This window comes from Lissotriton vulgaris, chromosome 2_1 (assembly GCF_964263255.1).
Source record: "Lissotriton vulgaris chromosome 2_1, aLisVul1.2, whole genome shotgun sequence".
In the NCBI taxonomy this organism is placed as follows: Eukaryota; Metazoa; Chordata; class Amphibia; order Caudata; family Salamandridae; genus Lissotriton; species Lissotriton vulgaris.
The window spans coordinates 156,782,998-156,802,693 of NC_141687.1; the positions used below are offsets into that span (position 1 = coordinate 156,782,998).

At 46.9% G+C, this 19,696-nt stretch overlaps 1 protein-coding gene across 1 annotated transcript in view; it reads left to right on the plus strand.

Moving 5' to 3' along the window:
• Window positions 1-18,902, plus strand: part of VKORC1L1 (vitamin K epoxide reductase complex subunit 1L1) — a 174,588-nt gene extending 155,686 nt beyond the window's left edge. Inside the window, exon 3 of the mRNA XM_086954619.1 lies at window positions 15,441-18,902. Within this exon, the coding sequence (XP_086810745.1) occupies window positions 15,441-15,667 (227 nt within the window). The 3' untranslated portion in view covers window positions 15,668-18,902. The remainder of the gene's footprint in view (window positions 1-15,440) is intronic.
• Window positions 18,903-19,696: the final 794 nt, after the last annotated feature.

Genomic DNA, 19,696 nt, shown 5'->3' on the forward strand with positions numbered 1-19,696 from the left:
ATGTTTACAGTGTGAATGTAAATGGAAAACATGCACTGCTTGTGTAGGGGCATGACGAAGTGAAGGAGATGCAAGGAAGTACATGCAGGTGAGGGTGAGGGTGCAGAAGAGGACATCAGCGAGTTGTGGAATATGCAGATGGAGTATTTCAGAAAGATGTGGTGGAAATAAAGGATGTAAATGTCTCAAAGAGAGACTATAGAGAAGTGGTGTGTTGGGGAGAACGGGTGCAATTGCAACACTGCAGACCACATTTTCAACTCTTAATTGTTCACAACAAAATTATGGCTAATCATTTTACTGATCGGTCTGGCTTGTTTTATGTGTACTCCCCTTATTGTATCATAGGTTTGGATGCAATAACGAAAGTCCTATGTAGAGGTGCCAAAATAACGGTCAGATGGCATGATAGGAAAGATCAAGATTTTAGTTTACAAGCTGAAACCCACCTCCCCAGCCCACACCTACATGGGCCACACCTCCTGGAAAAGATTCCTACATATGCTTACTAGGCCACATCCCTTTTCGAGACGCCGCACTTTCTTCGCTCCACTTCACCCCACGATATTGTGTTAGGAAAACTCTACAGCAAGAATGATGTACGATTACTAATAAGTGCATAAAGACCTCCTTTTTTTAATGGGTCTATCAGCTTGATGTGTAATGTGTACCCTGGGTGAGTTTGTGTCTCAAATGAAAAGCAGTTCAAATGAAGCAACTCGGTAACCAGGTGTTGATGTTCAACCAAGAATAACACTGTTGCTTTTAGCACTTGTATCTGGACAGCTGTTTTGACTACTAGCATGACATGTACTATTTACAGTGTGTTCAAACCCAAATCCCAGTGTCATGTTTTCAAGTTGTAGTTTTACTGCTAATAAAATATATTCGTCATACCTAAAGTGTGCATTGCTCACTGAGAGGCATTCCAAGTCCCATTAAAATGCACGTTGCCTAGTTCTGCTTGTTTTTTTGTCTCCTCGCAGTGCACGTATGATGCGTGTTCTTTTACACTCATTGTGGTCAGTCTTCTGTTGCGTGCGTTCCCTTTTTAGATTCGTATCTAGTTGAATAAATCTCAAATGGTGTGCTTAATTACTTTTGTGTGCTTACCAGTCCTGTTTGCCTTCCTGTAATGTGTTTGCCCCAGGATAAGAGAGCTATTTAATCTTACGAACTAGACATTCTCCAGAAACCATAGTCATGTAGTACGCATTCCTTATCTTGTTTTAGTGACATTTCCCAGGTTCACATGATATTCCTATGTCTGCTCTGCAGATTCACTTGAACCCCCATATTCCCTAGATTTGTACATTTATCATTCTCATCCTGTATTATTGTGTGTTCTTCAGTTTTATCACTCTCCTGTAGAGCCTTTCTTAATGTTACTGATCGTCCTACAGTGCGTTATCAGGTTTGTTTGTATCTACCCTTGTATTCTGAAGTAGAATGTATTTTCATAATTTTTATTAGTATGCCTCTTTCTGATGGATAAGTCTAACTGCAGATTCTACACCTTGCATATACCTCCAGGAGCCTGACTGCATCTGTAGATTTTCTCAATCATTCCTTCACTGGCCGTTGTGTGACTCATGGTCAACTCTCACCTACCCCAGAAGTGAGACCCTGGGCCACATCAGACCCCACCTTGTGTTCTGGTGCCGTTCCTTTCTGTGCCTTCAGCTCCTGAGCTCACTCCCTCGAATTCTCTTACTTGATAAGGCATATTTTTGCCAAAATGTTCCCTTTCACAGTGTGTAATAGACATGTCTACCCCTAAAACTAGAGGCTTCATGCCAGTCGGTTCCCATGTGAAGACTTCAGTTATTGCCATGGGGACGCAGTGGGGCTCGGAGGGTACCATTTGTGGGCCTCAGACCCTCACAGATGTGAGTGTTGTTGGGGGGGTGGTGTGTGTGTGTCATTGTGGGGTTGTGGGGATCCATTGGTATGGCGGGCCCTGGGTCCTCTGTTTTGGGCCCGGGTCTCTCCATGCCGCGACAGATACTTCAATGTTTTCTGAGGTATTGGGGTGGTGGGTGTGGGGCGTGGGGGGGAGTTCTGGTGTTGCACTTGTTGGGGGGTTCTGGGTTGGGAAGGGGGCGCTGAGTTTGCGGGCTGGGTCCACACATGTCAGAGGCTTTGATTCTTGTCGATTTGCGGGTTGCACCTGGGTGGGAGGGAGGGCCAGATTCTGGACTGTATATTGACAATGGCTGATGCTGCGCTTGTGTCTCCTTCAAAGACCCTGCGGGTGGTGACATGGAATGTGCGGGGTATACTGGATAAGATCAAGCGTGGGGCTGTGCTGCGGTGGGGGAAGAGGGAGATGGTGGATGTACTCCTGCTCCAGGAAACTCACATGCTGGGCTCCAAGGCCCTTAGCCTCCAGAGGTTCGGTTATCAGCAGGTCTATCATGCTGGCTTTACGAGGGGATCACGGGGGGTGGCCATATTGATACATCGTAGGGTGGCCTATGTCCATGAGAAGCAATGGATTGACCCTCAGGGCAGGTTTGTCTTTGTTAAAGGCCTACTGGGTTCCGAGCCGGTGGTCTTTGGAAGTGTTTACGCCCCTCCCCCCCTGCAATGGGCACTGTCTGAGCGGCTGTTTGCGTTGTGGGACGAAATCCCCGAGGTCCTGACTGTGGTGGGGGGTGATTGGAATGAAGTCATGGATGTGGGCCTGGACCGCCTGCGGCGAGCGCATGTGGTGTCTGAAACCCCCCCCCCCCCCCCCCCCCCGCGGCTGCCCCCACCCGGTTGTGTGCGACTGTGCGTAGTCTGGGCTGGATTGATGTGTGGCGGCATTTTCATCCCGCAGTGCAGGCCTTCACGTATGTATCGGCGGTGCATGGGTCCTTCTCGAGACTCGACTATCTGTTTGTACCGGGTGCCTGTCTGAGCCGTGTCAGGGACGCCACGATACTCCCCAGGGGCCTCTCGGATCATTCCCCTGTCCTAGCCACCGTGACCCTTCCCTCTAAACGGCAACCCTTTCGCTGGCGTATGTCCGCCTGGCAGCTGCAGCGGCCGGAGTATGTGGCGCATTTACGTGAAGAGATCGACCACTTCTGGCGCGAGAACTTGGTGGGGGGTGTCGATGCCATTGTTGTGTGGGAGGCGCTGAAGCCTACGATCCGGGGTATTGATATAGCTTGGTGTGCGGCCGCTCGGCGGGAGCGTCGGGAGGCCATTGTGACTGCTGCGGCCCGCGTGGAGGAGCTGGAGCAGCGTGGTCGACTCGGGGGTGACGAGGGCGTCGTGCGACAGCTCCTGCAGGCCCAGCAGACATATTCCTCGGTCCTGTACGAGGAGGCCCGACAGGCGTGGCTCGCCACGCGCAGCAGGGTGTATCAGTGGGGCGATAAGTCCTGCACCATGTTACATAGGCTTTGCCAGGCGACTTTCCAGCCCCTTGAGCTACCCGGCCTTACGGCGGAGGACGGCTCGGTTATGACCGACCCGGGTCGGTTGGCGGCTAGCTTTGCCCGCTACTACGAGGCACAATACGCTCCTCGTGACCCATTGGTGGAGGGCGAGATTGCCTCATACTTGGACGATCTACTCCCGCAGGCAGTCCCGGAGGAGACTAGAATGGCCTTGGAGGCCCCGCTTACGTCCGAGGAACTTGGGGAGGCCCTTGGCCAATTGAATACTGGGAAGGCGCCCGGCCCGAGCGGTTATCCTGCCGAATTTTATAAAAAGTTCCATGTCCAGCTGGGACCCCACTTTCGCAACGCCCTGGAGGCAGCGCGGACTAGAGGCGAGCTGCCACCTGACTGGCGTCATGCCGAGATTGTAGTCTTTTTGAAGCCAGGCAGGGCGCCGGACCGGCACGACTCTTACAGGCCAATCTCCCTCCTCAACATCGAGGCCAAGATTTTGGCGAAAGCCCTGGCGAACCGCCTTCTGCCCCACATCGCCGACCTGGTCCACCCTGACCACGGGTTCATGCCGCGCAGGGCCACCCGACATAATATCCGGCGGGCGCAGGCAGCGATCGACGCCATGGGTGCTAGGGATGAACAGGCCGCACTCCTCCTTGCGGACATGGACCGGGCCTTTGATTCGGTGAGTTGGGCGTATTTGTTCACCTTGTTGGCCCGCCTCAATCTAGGGCCTGTCTTCCTGTCCTATATCCGTCTCCTATACACCAATGTTACGGCATCGGTCCGTGTGGCCGGTGCGGTCTCAGGGCGCTTCCAAATCGGACGTGGTACTCGGCAGGGCTGCCCGCTGTCCCCCTATCTGTTTGCCCTGGCCATGGAGCCCTTGGCGTCGCGGATACGAATGGATGCCCATCTGCGTGGCTTTGTCTGGAACGATATCCTAACAGATAGGATTGCACTTTACGCAGACGACGTCCTCCTGTTCCTTACCGACCTGCGGCGCTCGGGCCCTCGAGTTTTAGAGATCATGCAGGGGTTTGGCGAAGTCTCAGGGCTCCACCTTAACCTGTCTAAATCGACCCTGTGAATTTTACGTGGCGGAGTGGTTGCCGACCCTTGGGCCGCCGACCTGCGCGTGGCGACGGACGGCCTGAAATATTTGGGTGTTTTCCTCTCGACTTCGCGAGCCGTGGCCTGGACACGCAGTGTCTTGCCGGTGTGGGAACGGGTCCAGGCTGATGTCAAAACATGGTCCAGAATGCCCCTTACAATCTTTGGGAGGTCGGCCATCTTTAAGATGGTGGCGCTGCCGAGACTGCTGTACCAACTCCAACACTTCCCGCACCCTATTGGCATGGAGTGGTTCCGCCAGGTGAACTCTGTGCTGAGCCGCTTCCTGTGGGATGGCGGTGCAGCCAGGGTGGCCCTGAGGACGTGCTTTCTGTCCACTTACTGTGGTGGTTTGGCCACATCCGACCTCCTCTCCTACTACCAGGCGTCACATCTACTTGTCCTCAATGACTGGTGGTACGGGGATAGGAGTGACCCGGCCTATGCCCTGGAGAGACTTCTCATGGGTGATCGTACGCTCCACACCATTCTTTATTCGGCCCGTATACGCCGTGGGTTGCCGTCGGTAACTAAAGTGGTCTTTGCAGTGTGGCGGCAGTCTCTGCGCCGCATGGGTTGGTGGGGCAAATTAACGGCGGAAACGCCGCTGTGGCACAACGGTTTGCTCCCGGAACTGGCGGCCCTGGCCGGGTTCGAGGGTTGGGAGGCTATTGGAATTACACAACTGGGCCAGGACGTGTCAGGCGCCACCCTCAAGTCCTTTGAGGAACTCCGTGTGGAGTTCCAGATGCCTCAGTCCCAGTTCTTCCGTTACCTACAGCTGAGGCATGCCCTCGCCCCGAGCATTGCCGGCCTCGACTCCCTGCCGGAGTTCAGCCCGATTGAGGCGAAAGTGTTTATGGGAGACTTGGGAGACAAGAAGGTCTCTAGGATCTATCAGTCCCTTATTACTCACTGCTCATCCACTCTCAGCTCCCTTCGGGAGGCGTGGGAGGTAGACGTGGGCGCCTTGGATGAGGACGATTGGAGGGAGGCGCTGGAGTCCCCGCGCGGCACCGCTATTGCGGTTCGGCTCCGCCTGATACAATTCAAATACCTGCATCGTGCCTATTATACACGTGAACGACTGTGGAAGGCTGGTTTGATTGCGTCATCGGAGTGCCTGCGCTGTGGGGAAGTGCCTGGCTCCCTGTTGCATACGGTGTGGCCGTGTGGTCGCCTGGCTGGATTCTGGAGGGGCGTATGGAGTTGCCTGGCTGAGGTCCTGGGCTGGGATCTTCCTCGAACCCACCGGCTAGGCCTGCTGCACATCATGGAAGGGGTTGGGGGCAACATATATAAGCGTCACCTGTTGCTCCTGGGCCTGGTGGTTGCTAAGCGTGACTTGGCTCGGGCCTGGAAATCTGTGAGGGCCCCCCCCCTGTCTGCGTGGAAGGCTGGACTGGACTACTTTATGGGTCTTGAAAAACCGGTCTTTGAGGCGCGGGGCTGCCCACGCAAACACTTCAAGATCTGGAAGCGGTGGGCCGACTACCGTGGCCTGTCCTTGGAACCCCCGGCGGAGCAGGAGGAGGACATTTGATCGCAGTGACTCTTCTGGCCCAAATGGCAAAACCCTGGTTGCATTATACCTGCTTCCTCTATGTGAATCGTCTTTGTGTTGCTTCTGTACATGTGTGGCGGGGGGGGGGGGATGTTGGGTACGGATGGGGGTGTGGTTGGGGTTGGGATGGGTTGTTAGGGCATTTTTAAAGCTGAGCTTCATTGACACTTGCTTCATGGAATACTATGTATGTCACCATTACATTGATACTGATGTGGGGATCTTGGTGTGTGAAGATGCCACATTCTTGATACTCTTTTGCTCAATAAAATTGGTTGTGAAAAAAAAAAAACTAGAGGCTTCAAATCCTGCAAAGACTACATAAGCAGATGTCGATGTCCGACCCACACTCGGCATGTCTCTTGTGTCTAAGCTCATCACAAAGATTGTTCCAGGATGAATTTAAAGACCATCCAGAACTGCAAGGCCAAGCTCTATTTTGCTGAACACCGTCATAAATCACTTGAGGGCACATTCTCTCACTCAAGACTGCTCCCTAGAGAGAAGTCCTCTAACCACTCCAAGTCATCCGGTAAGTTGAAATCCAAATAAAAGCACAGAAAGTGGAAATAAGACATTTCCACCATTCTCGTCAAGAGAAGTCCAGCTAAGTCATGGTGTCTCCTGATCTTACCCTTAGTTCCCCACCCCGGAGCCTATTTCCTCCAACTCCTCCCTATCCAACTTGAATTTCTAGGTCCCTCAGTGATACCGCAACAGATTAAAACCTTCAACGAGGCAATGTTGCGTTTTTTTGTCTCTCTGGGGTGCTTAGAGGTCCTAATAATCTGAAGAGACCTTCAGTTGGCTCACTGCTGTCAGATCCTGCCAACTGTTCTCTTGACTCTGTTCTGGGGGATCTTCCCAACTCCAAGGCAAACGCTTGTCCGGATTTCACACACAACAGCGCGATCCTTGACAGTTCTCCATGTGTTGAGTTGGCACAGATGCTAGGAAAAGAACCGATTGTCCTCTCAGACTTGGAAGTGAAGCCATCACAACCTAAATCAAAGTCATTACCATCTCGACCTCAGATACAACATAACAAGCTAGGCTGCCATTGTCAGGATTGCACTCCGTAGGATCCACATGCAGCAACAATGCTCCACCTCCGGACCCTCCAAACACCCTGAATGTGTCTCACAGGGTGTTCAGACGATACGGTGAGGGAAAAACCCCATAAAGGGGAAAAAACCCAAAAGAATAAAGGTAAGAAGGAAGGGGCAGCAAGGGAACAGAAACTGTAAGAGAAAACACACAATGGTTAATACAATTCTTAACCCTACTCTCATTACAGTCTCACTAGACAACAGGGTGCTTTGATTCACCTGTAGGATGCCTTGTGCATGACTTTCCTATAACTGTGCCTTCTAACTTCCTTCGATCCTGCATAACATAAGATACCTTATTAACACATGTAATGATTTCCCCCTGTCTATAACACAAGTTCTCACTAGAAACCTACCCCTTATCCTGAAAACTGATAACTCCGAAGAAGAGTCCAAACGCAAAGAAACCACAAAGTGGTTAAATCCAAGAAAGCAAAATCCCAAACGAAGCGCTAGAAGCACAGCGCTTAAAACAGCAAAGAATCTTAGATTAACCAGTGGAATCCTCCTTCGCTGTGAAAAGTACTTCTTTGCCACACACTGTACCAGAGGTTACAAAGTACAAAACCAAACACGGCATGGCGTAGTTACTTCACTACTGCCCTCCGCTTTGGCTGGAAACGTAAACAAAACCCCAAGATAAGCACCCTCTGAGTTACTGTTCAGAGTGCCATAAGTTCAATGCCTCCTTGCACAAGTCCTCGCAGCCGCAAGGAACTGTTTAGCTCGAGCAGATTAGCTCCGAGCCAAAAATGGATAAAGTAAAACAAACGCACTAGCCAGCGCGTGTTCAAATACCAGAATACTTCTTCTTCTGGAAGTAACGGACACCTCGACAACAGTCCCCGCCAGAGATAGTAGGACAACACGAACTTCGGGAACCAGCTGCTCTCGCTGCAACAAAAGAATAACGAGCCCTGATCACCTGGGTCCGCCTTGCCATATCCTGCAGTACCGCCATGAATCATGGGATCTGTAGTTCGGACCCTGGGCATCATGAGAACTGAAGTTTTGGGCAGGTGCACGAAGCTCTAGACCCTGACGGCCATCATGGTACTCTGATCCAGAATAACGTGGCAAGGGTGATGATTCCCAAATCTATTCCTGGAATTACAAGATGCCAGAGTTGTGTATACATTCCCTGGCACTGGTCTCAACTTGCTGCCTGGAATCCCCTTCCTTTGCTGTGGTCCTTAGGTGAGCTGTGGAAGTTCTCAATCTCTGACTGACTTTAATGAAAATGAAACCGAATGTCCTCAGAGGTCCTGCAGCCTGGGCAGATCTCTTCACAACCACTCCTCCCTTCAGTGTATTCCTTGTGAATACTTTAATGGGCACTTGGTCTAAACCTGGATCTTGCCTGCTTGTTAACAGGTAGATTGTTAGACGGCATAGACTTCTTCTGGAGGTTCCATCTTTTCTCCTACATCACCATACTCCAGAGAGTCTGGTGATGCAAGATTCTAAAAGCAGTCTGAGCCCTAACTCTTTCCTAAGTACACCTCTCTGTAGAGAACCTAAACAGATAGTGACTTTTGGGAAAAGTATGTTGTCAGCCTGGTCCTCAGATCAGTCAACTCCAGTTGTTTCTTATGTCGGTACTTGCACCCTTTATGGGACATGGTAAGAGGTCTTGCTCGCAGTCACAGATGAGTTCCGTACATACTTGGCACAAATCATACAGGATGGACGGAACGCTGTGAAGTAATTACTTTGGAACTGGATGCGAATTATACATGGATAAGAAGCACTAGATTATTATTATTTTTTTTTAAACCTTTATTGCAACACTATAAGAGTACAAGTATGGGCCTACAACCGCAGGGGCCGGCCGCTAGTCAGAAATGTAACCAAACATATCACGGTTCAACACAGCTCATCAGCCGACAGCCCTGAGGTCCGGCAGCGATTCAGGAGAACGTTTATCTTGGAGCGTATGAATAGGGTGCAGAATATAATAAAGGTTTCCTTTTATATTATAGAGATGGACAGATCAGGTGCCATATAATCCAGTTAAAGGAGACGGGGGACAGGTCAAGAAACAGGATATACGTCAGAAACAACAATATGAGGGGCCCCTGGCGCCAATACCTATACAGCGAGATAAACAACAATACAGGAGACAGTTTCATAAGCGCCAGTTCCCAGATCCTGCCCACCCGGACTGTCGGTTAACCTAGAAAGCACTAAATTCCAGAACCCAGTGTAATCAGATTAGTGCACAGACGATACTGACCCGAAAGGGAAGGGAGAAAAAGGCCATAGAAAATAAGAAAGGCAAAATAAATAAAAAAACCCGTCCAACCCTGCACCCCTGCCTATGGCTATAGCCTAACCCCACTAGCAGCGTGCCTGTCGCCCTAAAAACTAAAACCCCTAGAAGAAGGGAAAGAAAGAGAAAAAACGGAGGAGGGTCTAGTAGTACTTGCCCCCAGCCCCACACTCCCCCCGCCAGAAACAGGCACCCCCTTTCGCAAAGAAACGGATATTTTGCGAGCCTTATGAAAGTAAATAGGGGGAACCATGACACACCGCCCAGCCTCTGAACTCAAAGCATCATAAGTCGAACAGTCACAATAGCATTTCAATCCGCCCCGAGTTAAGGAATCTCACCCCTGACCCTTCCGGACCAGCACACAAGCCCTCCCCAACGAGACCCAATGGCATATAAGCAGGTCATAGAGGAGAGGAGAGTCCCTGAAAGTCAATTTGTTACCGCTTGCAGCAATTGAGTCCACAGGAGCTTCAAGTACAGAAAGCCTCCCTCTCCCAACAAGACAGTCTCGATGTTTCTTGCCCCCGGGGTCGCAACATTTCCAAAAAGGGGGGGGGGAGACGATCACCAGATGAAAAAGGGTCCACAACACAAGTCTCCGGGGGGAGGAAGCCATTCAATTCCTCGAGAATCAATAACAGTGGAAGGTGCAGTGGCACTCTCACGACCTCCAGGACACCATCGTCCCGGGCTACGTCCGGTGATTCCAATACTCGCGTCCCCATGGGGACCTCGCAGTGAGGCAAAATGGCCGCTGGTTGAATGGCTACAGATGGTAGTTCAAATAGTGGGGCAGGGTCCGGTACAATATGCAAAATCCCCGACAGGCTTGCATCCATTTTATTCATGGAGACAGTCATTTGCGATTGAAGCGCCCAGAGTTCCGCCAATAATGGCCTCAGCGATTGCTCGGATACATTGTGATCCATGGTCTCACACCGGAGACCGACCACAACCACCCACCGAGTGGATTGGTGTCGCCGGGGGGACCGACGGGGATCACAAGAATGCAAGCCTAGACAGCAGCCCGTTGTTCTCCACAGCCACGATCATCCGGCTTATTGCCGCAGGCCGGGGCCCCGACCCGCCGAGCCCCGGAGGGAGCCTGCACCGGGTCCGCGGGACGGGAACCCCCACCCGCCGCCAGCAGCAAGCAAGGTCACCACACCATCAGTGCAGAGCAAAAAGAGCCGTCACTGCCAATTCCAGGCGCAAAAGAAGCCTCCACTAGGATCGACCGGACCCTGTCTGGGTCTCTCAGCCGTTGTTGTTGCACTACCACTCGGCCACGCAGATACTCGAGGCCCCGGCTTCGCTGCCGGAGTAGGCCGCAATCTTCAACACGGTGTAACTCCGTGAAACCGGCCGATAAAATTCCCCGGATTTCACCTTCGGAATGAGGAACTGTTCATGTACGCAGGGCTGGGCGTAAAATCAGGATATTATGCAGGATCTTGCGGCCGAGACCCTAAGCAGCCATCTTGTTTGCCATCATAGCTCCTCCCCCCAACCACTAGATTTTTAAGTGACATCCAGGTGTCCCTGATGGACAAGCCATTTGTCGGCACCTGTTTTTTTGGAGACAAAGCGCAGATTTAGCCTAGGAGAGCTTCAAAGAAAACAGCTAAATCACATTTTCTTGACCTCTTGGCACCTGTGCGATTATATACCCAACAGTACTACCCATTTTGAGGCTTCAGAAGGGGCATTTAGTAGAGACCACGCCAAGGCCCACCTAAGAGACAGCAGACCTCCCAGTCAGTTTAGGGTAGAGGTCAGAGATCTGGTTGACTCATCCAGACACTTGGGGGCACCACACTATTCCGTCCCCTGATGCCTTAAAATCCCTTTAGTATGCTGAATAGCGCATTGTTGCCCAGTTGGCAAAGCATCACAACAAACAGATGGGTGCTTCAGATTGTCCATGACAGATGTTGCCCTACCCTTCCTCATTTGCCACGTACACTGCAGTGACTTCAGGAGTATCATTTATCCATTCTGCAGATCGGAATTTAGTTTCTCCTTGACTAGGGAGCCATCGATAGAGTGCTGGCATCAGAAAGAAGGGCTAGGTGTTTCTCTTGTTCTTTCCTGATGCCAAAAAAGGACAGAGTGCCTGGTTTTATTTTAGATCTTGGCTTTTTTAACATCTTCCACAAAAACAACCAGCTCAAGTTCTGTCTGCCGTGGATCCAAGGGACTGGATGGTGGCATTAGATTTGTAGGATGCGTATTTTTACATCACCTACCTGCAGTTCTTAGTGGGACATAATTTTTTTGTTTTTGGTACTCCTCTTCGGCCTCACCAGTGGCACCCCGATGTCCACGAAAATGATGGATTTGGTCGCTACACATCTTCAGAGGTTCGGAATTCTAGTCTTCCCCTACCTTGACGACTGGCTGGTAAAGGCAGTCTTGTCTCAGTCAGTCCTGGACCACATCCAGATGATGAAAGTTTTACTGACATCTTTGGGTCCTCGATCAACGTGGCCAAGTCACCCCTTCATCAGAGTGATCTGCAAACAATGCAGTTTCCCTCCGGATTGAGTCATGAGTCCTGTCCCTGGAACTTGCCGAGTCAATCAGGCATTTCCCTGTACATACACCTTCTGGTGGGATCTTTAAACGCTAGGTAGGACAGACTCATTTGGCATTGCCTAACGGACCACATTTATACTTGCATACAGTGGTGGTGCAGGGTATTTTCCAGAAATGGTATGAACCCTGTGTAGAACTTTTGTGCATATGCAACCTTTCCAAGCCCAGTTGTCTGTTTTGTTGTTTGTTCTCTTTCTAGCAAGGTCTAGCTGTGACTACTGTTAAAGGTTATTTGTCAGGCTTCTCATCGGTTAACTGATCAGCCATCATTATTTAATTCACCTGTTGTAATGCATGTTTTTAAGCGGTTCACCCATATGTTTTCATACAACCTTTTGTGATGCTTAAGTGAGGCCTTAAGTGGGTCCTTAGATTCTCGATGTGTACCCTATTTGAACCAAAGCATAGCCGCGGTTTGTGTCTTCTAACTCTAAAGACAGTTTTTCTCATAGAGCAAACGTCTGCTCGTCACATGAGTGAGTTGCAAGCCCTGTCTGTTATGCAACCAGCACCACTTTCTTCCCAGACAATTTGGCGCTCAGGACCAAGATGCCATTCCTACCAAAAGTTGTGACATCATTGCACATCGAACAGTTCATCACCCTTTCAGCGGTTTTGCGCTTCTACATTCATCCAAGGAGGAAGAGTCTGTGATTAGAAGTGTCCACCACAAGAACAAGTTACCTATCTTTGGCAATCTTCTTCTTCTTTTTTTTTTTTTTTTAATAAACTTTTTATTTGTGACTGTATCAGATATTACATATGACAGTTGTTCATTTTACATTGTATCAGTCTTTTACTTTTTCTTTAACATAACTTTGGCGCAGTAATTGTCATATCCAGTTTTCAACCCATCTTACATTATTCCAGGTAGAGTATCAATTCAATAATTATCCTTTAGCATTCAACTTACAATATCGCCTATATTTAAACTATCATCTCCAGGTCTACATCCTCCAACTCTATCAGCATTTGTTCCCATTCTTGCGCAATAGGGTATTTATGTAGGCCCTTCCCTTCTTCCCTACGCAGCTCTGCAGTTTCCGCTTTGCCCCATTTCAGCAGGTCTTATCGCAACAATTCTACATTTGGGGATCTGGGCGATTTCCACCTCATAGTGAGAACTCTAAGCGCCAACAAGAGGGCTAAATCCAGAAATTTCACTTGTGCCTTACAGGACTTAGTCCTTTACCTGTGTCCTATCAAGCATGGCAGTGCCCCTCAGGAATCTGCAGGGCTGTTACAGTGTGTAGTATGTTTCTAATCATCCCCCAGTAGGTTCATATTCTCGGGCACGTCCATAACATGTGGAGGATGTGTGCCTCGTCTTCCTGACATCTAGGGCAGCTGTGGGATGTGGCAGGGATTATCTTGTGGAGCCTGTGAGGGGTGAGATATGCCCTAGTCAAGTCAAGTCAGAGAATTTATATAGCGCACTACATACCCAGAGGGTCCCAAGGCGCTTAGAAAGGGGAGGAGGATTACTTGTCAAATATCCACGTTTTAAGTTGCTTTCTGAATGCTAGGTGGTTCTGGGTAAGGCGAAGGTAAGCGGGGAGTGAGTTCCATGTTTTAGCAGCCAGGTATGAGAAGGATCTGCCTCCCATGGTGGTCTTGTTGATGCGAGGAACAGTGGCGAGGGCTTGGCTGGAAGACCGTAGTTGGCGGGAGGGGGTGTAGAAGGACAGTTGTGAGTTGAGGCATTCTGGTCCGATGTCGTAGAGTGATTTGTGTGCGTGGGTTAGCAGTCGGAAAGTGATCCTCTTGTTGACGGGTAGCCAGTGGAGGTCTTTAAGGTGACCGGAGATGTGTTCGTTGCGTGGGATGTCTAATATGATCCTGGCTGAGGCGTTTTGGATTCGTTGGAGTTTCTTCTGGAGTTTGGCGGTAGTGCCTCCGTAGAGGGTGTTTCCGTAGTCCAGTCGGCTCGTGACTAGGGCATGGGTAACTGTTTTCCTTGTTTCTGTGGGGATCCAGCGAAATGTTTTTCTAAGCATGCGAAGAATGTTGAAGCAGGAAGAGGATACGGCGCTGACTTGTCTATTCATTGAGAGTGAAGAGTCCAGGATGATGCCTAAGTTCCGTGCGTGGTCTGTCGGGATGGGTGCCTTTCCGAGGGCTTCCGGCCACCAGGAGTCGTCCCATGCAGAGGGGGATGTACCTAAGATGAGGACTTCTGTTTTGTCTGAGTAGAATGTAGAACCATGGCTTGTATAAATTTGAATTTAACATTTCTGGACACCCTCCTGTGATGACCCAGGATGATCTTCCATTCCCCGTCTGTTATGGGCTCCCCTGTATCTGTAACCCAAGTCTCCCTGAGTGCGGTGAGGGGCCAAGCTGCATGTTCTCTGATGCCCACATAGAGCCACTTTACTAGATGTCCGCCCGTTTTGGCAATGTTCTTTCGTGTGGATACTATATCTATTGTCAGATTCCTTACCAATGCCCACACCTCCCCGTTCTGTGGAATGAACCCCTTGCACCAACTAATAATATCCCAATTTAGAGATCTGCCCACGGTTAATTCGATCACTGTTTGCTCCATATCCAGCGGCGTGGACGGTTGTCAAGAAAAACTGATTTTAGCATGCAGGGGTGACCGCTATATGTGGCTCTGGCATCTCTTCTGGGGCAGGGCCGAGTTGTCTCAGAGCTGCATGATGACTCTTACTGACACACGAGGGTGTTGCTGTGAAACATCTCCAGGTCTAGTCTGGCACATAGGAATATATACAAGCTGAGGGATCTGCCTCTAAATAGAGTACCCACCTAAAAGGGCGTTACTGAATGTAAGTAACCTGTTCTTGTGCCGTGTAGTGCATGTTCAGAAAGCATTCACCATAAGCAGATGCTGGTTTCTGCACCAGGCAAAGGCCTACTATTACACTGGAGAATGCAGTTTTCCACATACTTCCTTCCAAACACTCCATCTACTGCTCACTTTATAAATAGTTAATAAAATGACATTTTTAATCGTGCACATGATTTATTTGGAGTGATGTAATGTAAACCTAAAATTATTCAGGGTTTCTGTTCCCAGCCCACCAAGTTGGGAAGTAGTGATCTGTATGCTGAAAATCAAGGGTATTTAGTGAAATATCTGGTAGGTATAGAGTTTGGAAAACGAATATAAACACATGCCATGTTAATTCCTTCAATAGTGGCCACACTGGAAACTACTAAGGCCTATTGTTCCCTTGTTGAAATCAAGTGCTATGCAGTCCGAAATGAGATTTGATTTAATGGTTTAGAAAAGCTTGTGTTTTTTATTGATTGGTCGATCTCAAGTGATTCTAAGATGTGCGAATAAAACTATTTAAGCATAAGTTTTACAGAGGGGCTCTCTGGGTTACGGTGCGTAACTGGTTTTTTTGTATTTCTTTTTTTAGGTTTGACCGCGAGTGCAGTAGCTGCTCTGATACTGATGACCTCCTCCATAGTCTCCGTAGTGGGCTCACTGTACCTGGCATACATCATGTACTTTGCTCTGAAAGGCTTCTGCATTATCTGTGTTGCCACATATTTGCTGAACTTCATTCTTCTTATCGTCAACTACAAACGACTAGTTTACTTGAACGAAGCCTGGAAACAACAGCTCCAGCCTAAACAGGATTAAGAACATCTTGAACATTGGACTCCCAAACTAAAAGCCCTGCTTCCGTTGTTTATTTTGCAGTAACTTTTTATTGTTTGGTGGGCGAGCTGACTTGAGCAACTGTCTTAATTGATGATTTATTTTTAAAAAATCTCTACAACTGAATTGAGCCTATGAAATATTCCATGTTACTCTTAAATTACATATGGAGTCAAGAGGAGGAGCAAATTCACTCAGCCAATCAATGACTAGCTTTAACTTTACGTTCAGAGATGCTTCTTTAGCAATGCACTTTTAGACTTCTGTCGTTGGTTTCTGAAGCAACTAATCTGTACTGGTTGAAAGCATGCATCTAGAACTTAAAATATGGTTGCATATTGAAAGGCTTGATCATGCCATTGAGCTGTACTCCATGGTTTTCCCAAGATTGCATAATTTTCATCCTAGTTTCCAGGATCTGAATTATTATTCAACGTAATAACACGGCTTTCCATTGTCTGTGCTAGCAAAATAAGTTGCACTTTGGACTGAGACCTGGAGAACGAAGATTTTCTTCACATTTGTCAAGGAACTACATCAGGCTAAGATGTTGCCTCCAAGGTTCTGACTGGATAATACAACAACTAAACGTGAGATTACACCGAAAAACCCTAGAAATAGCTACAGTTGGATGAAGTTGGTGTCAACGGTTTCACATGCTCGGACTGATGCTTGTTCATGCCTTATGTTTTCAGCACTAAACCACTGCACCCATAGTCATTGAGTGGGTAAAGGCTGGTACTGTGGAGCACACAAAGAACACTAATGCTAATAATCCCACTCAAGGATAAAATGAATGGGCTAAGTCCGAATGTATGACTTTGCCGTCACATATGCTGCCGGTATTTGCAAGGGGAGAAGTGTCATGCTTGTGTTTTCAGTAAATCTGTCATTTGTTTCGCTGGTATGCCATTGTTTTAAGGTTAAATGTTTATTGTACTCTCCAAGCCCAGAAACACTGGTGTGCAGTTAATGAATGGTTGTTTTCTGTCTCAGTGGTGGCAGCGTATTAATTTGGCTACAGTAGGCTAATGACTACATTTTTAAGACCCAAACCTGCTCCTGCTAGTCCTTGATCTAGTGAACAGATCGGTGGCAGGATAGGTAGAGCTAGAAAAGGTAAGATATGTGATACAGTAGGACTAAAACAATGTCACCATTAACTGTGTCGCCTATTATGAAAACAGTGAAACTATTAACAAAGTGTGTTGTAAACAAAAATGCACAATGGGTTTGTTGTCATTTGATACAGAGACCCCACTGTATTAATATTTGGATTTTGAGAAACAAGTGGATTGGAAGACTCAAGGCTGGGGTCGCTTGTTTAAAGCAATCCTTTCTCAATCAGGAAAGTGCTAAGCACGTGCATTTATTTGAAGAATGGGCTTTGTAGGAACTTATCAAAAGATTTCAGTTTGACTTTCTAAGGCCAATAAGAGCAAAATCACATTTTGTTTAAAAAAAATTAATGGCATGTCCTGAGATAGTTTCAATGCTTTGCCTTTATAGTTCCCATTAGTATGCCAGAGAAGAATGTCTCACACAGCGTTGTGCTGATTTAAAGCTACAACAAGCTGGCTGTGTTTAATTCTGTGACAGGAGTTGGGGGGGGGCTACTTTCTTCATACACTAGTTTGCAAAATCTGGTCTACATTAAAAGATTAAAATCCCAGCAGTAGCCATCTCTGCAATATTGTATACAAAAATATTATGCAGGTAAAAATATTCCTGGTTGACACAAGGTTATCACGTGGTCAGTAAAGCTGCCAAACATTATCGACAGCAACATCCCTTCCATGTGCCAACTTTTAAGACTTGCAGAACAACCATGTTTCTCTAAGGCATTCATTCTCCCAAGGCAGATTAAATCGGGCTAAGTAGAAAATTTCACATTACCATCTAACCCTTAACTCTATAGGTTGGTAGTTCCTCGTAAGACAAGTAAACATCAAGCTACAACCGCTTACTTTTGTGGGACAAGATTTTTTTACATAATTCAGAATAACGAATAGATGTTGACATTTAGTGCAACGTTTTCATCAAGACCAGTCTTTTTGAATCGGAGTGACTATCCAAATTCTCATATAGTTAGTACACCTTCATCTAAAAACTACCACTACATCTTCTCTCATTGTGTGATGTTTTATTTCTCCATATTGTGTTTGACAAGAAAATAGATTGTCTCACAACACATTTTCACTGAAAACTAGTGAAACTATTACTTGTTTATCCACAAATTGCATTCAATTGAGCAAACTGCTGTCCATCCTTTCCAGCCAGAAAACCAAGGATAATATCCCAAACCTATTTCTGAAACATGTTGTATCGGAATTGTCTCCATTTGGGTAAGAATCTAGTGTCTATGCTGTCACTTAAGTACACTGTAAGATGGTCCTGGTTTATTTTTAGTTATAGTTTTCTTTTAGTTTTTCATCATGCTTACAGTCCTGATGCTTTGTACATTACAGTGCATTTTCATAATAGGTTCCGTATTCTGTTATCAACACATTTCTTTACAATTCAAGACAATGAAATCATTCATTTTTATTTTTTTGTCACGACTGGGTAAGCAGTGACATGTATTTGTAAACACGTTGTATTTGTCTATCTTTCATCTCCTGTGGAATGAAGTTACTAAAATTGACAATGCAGTTTTATAACCTAGAAACCAGTTTCCTCTTCTATATTGCAGTTTCTTTTTTTAACTTCAGTAAATAGTCTCTTCAATTTCCCCACTCTTTCTCCAAAAAATACTACATCTAACCGTTAAATGAAGTACTTTCCCAAGTGTGTATGCCTCAATTAAGATACTCCTTTTCTAAAGGTGTTCACCCCCAAAATCTCCTTCAATTACTCTATTAATATTGCTGTGCCTAATGGAAATATATGGGTTAACAACGCTGAGACAAACTTATGTAATGTTTTTCAACCATTCATTTTATCCTGTATTTTATTCCAATAGAAATCTGTATTGGTGTTTGATAATTTTTCAAGTATGGAACAGATCAATTGCCTTGGTAATAACTCTAATGAACCACATTTAGTTGATTTGATTGATTTCAGTTCCGGTTTCAGAAGGCAAATTTGTTCAAAGTGGTTTGTGTAGTCCTAAAATTGCCAATTGATACACTGGCAAAAATTCGACTGACCTAAAATACAAATGATGATCAGCTGCTCAGACTACGGTAAAGGCATTTCCCAAATTGGGTCATGAAAATTTACAATTTTTGATTTGACATTTCAAGACTCCTATCGAGCTGAATGTAACATGTCTTTTGTCTTAATTGCTCTTCAAACCTAATAACCTAATGTTAGATTTTAGGGCATTTTTGTACATCTTAGTTGTCCTTCACTTTTGTATCCGCTTCCTGTCCAACATAGTTTTGTGTCGGGAGCGTTTTTGAAGACTAGGCTCCTAATATGTAATTAAATTCCTTCTTTTGTCGGAGATTGGGGCTCAGTTGGTGGAGTGACATCAAAAGCTACTTTTCCTATTTTACCATAGAGTTTAAACCTTTTTCTGAGTCCTTCATTTTAGTTTTTTTTCCTTTACATATTGTTTGAATCTTAACAAGGCAGATCAGGCCACTTTGTTCTGTGATTTGAGATTTGACTCCTAATGTTCCTGTACGATATTCATGATCTGGAGTGCGGCAGGTAGATTTTGAAATTGATTCCTTTTCCCAGTCTGTAAGGGAGGAGCTACCATGCGCTGCCCCAAATGCCTCTGAAATCGGAATGCTAAAAGCACTGTGTTCTTATCCATTTACATTGCTTCTAAATTCATTTCCATATATTCACAAGTAAGAAAAATATTGTTTCAGTTTCTTGCCTTGCCTTATTAATTTTATGTCTTACCCTACTTAATACTTAAATTAGTTATTGCTGCATATATATATATATATATATATATATATATATATATATATATATAACTTAAGGGTCAAGTAGGATATTTCAAAATGTAACAGTTCCCAAGATGGATAGTATATTTGTTGCAATATGTTAGTA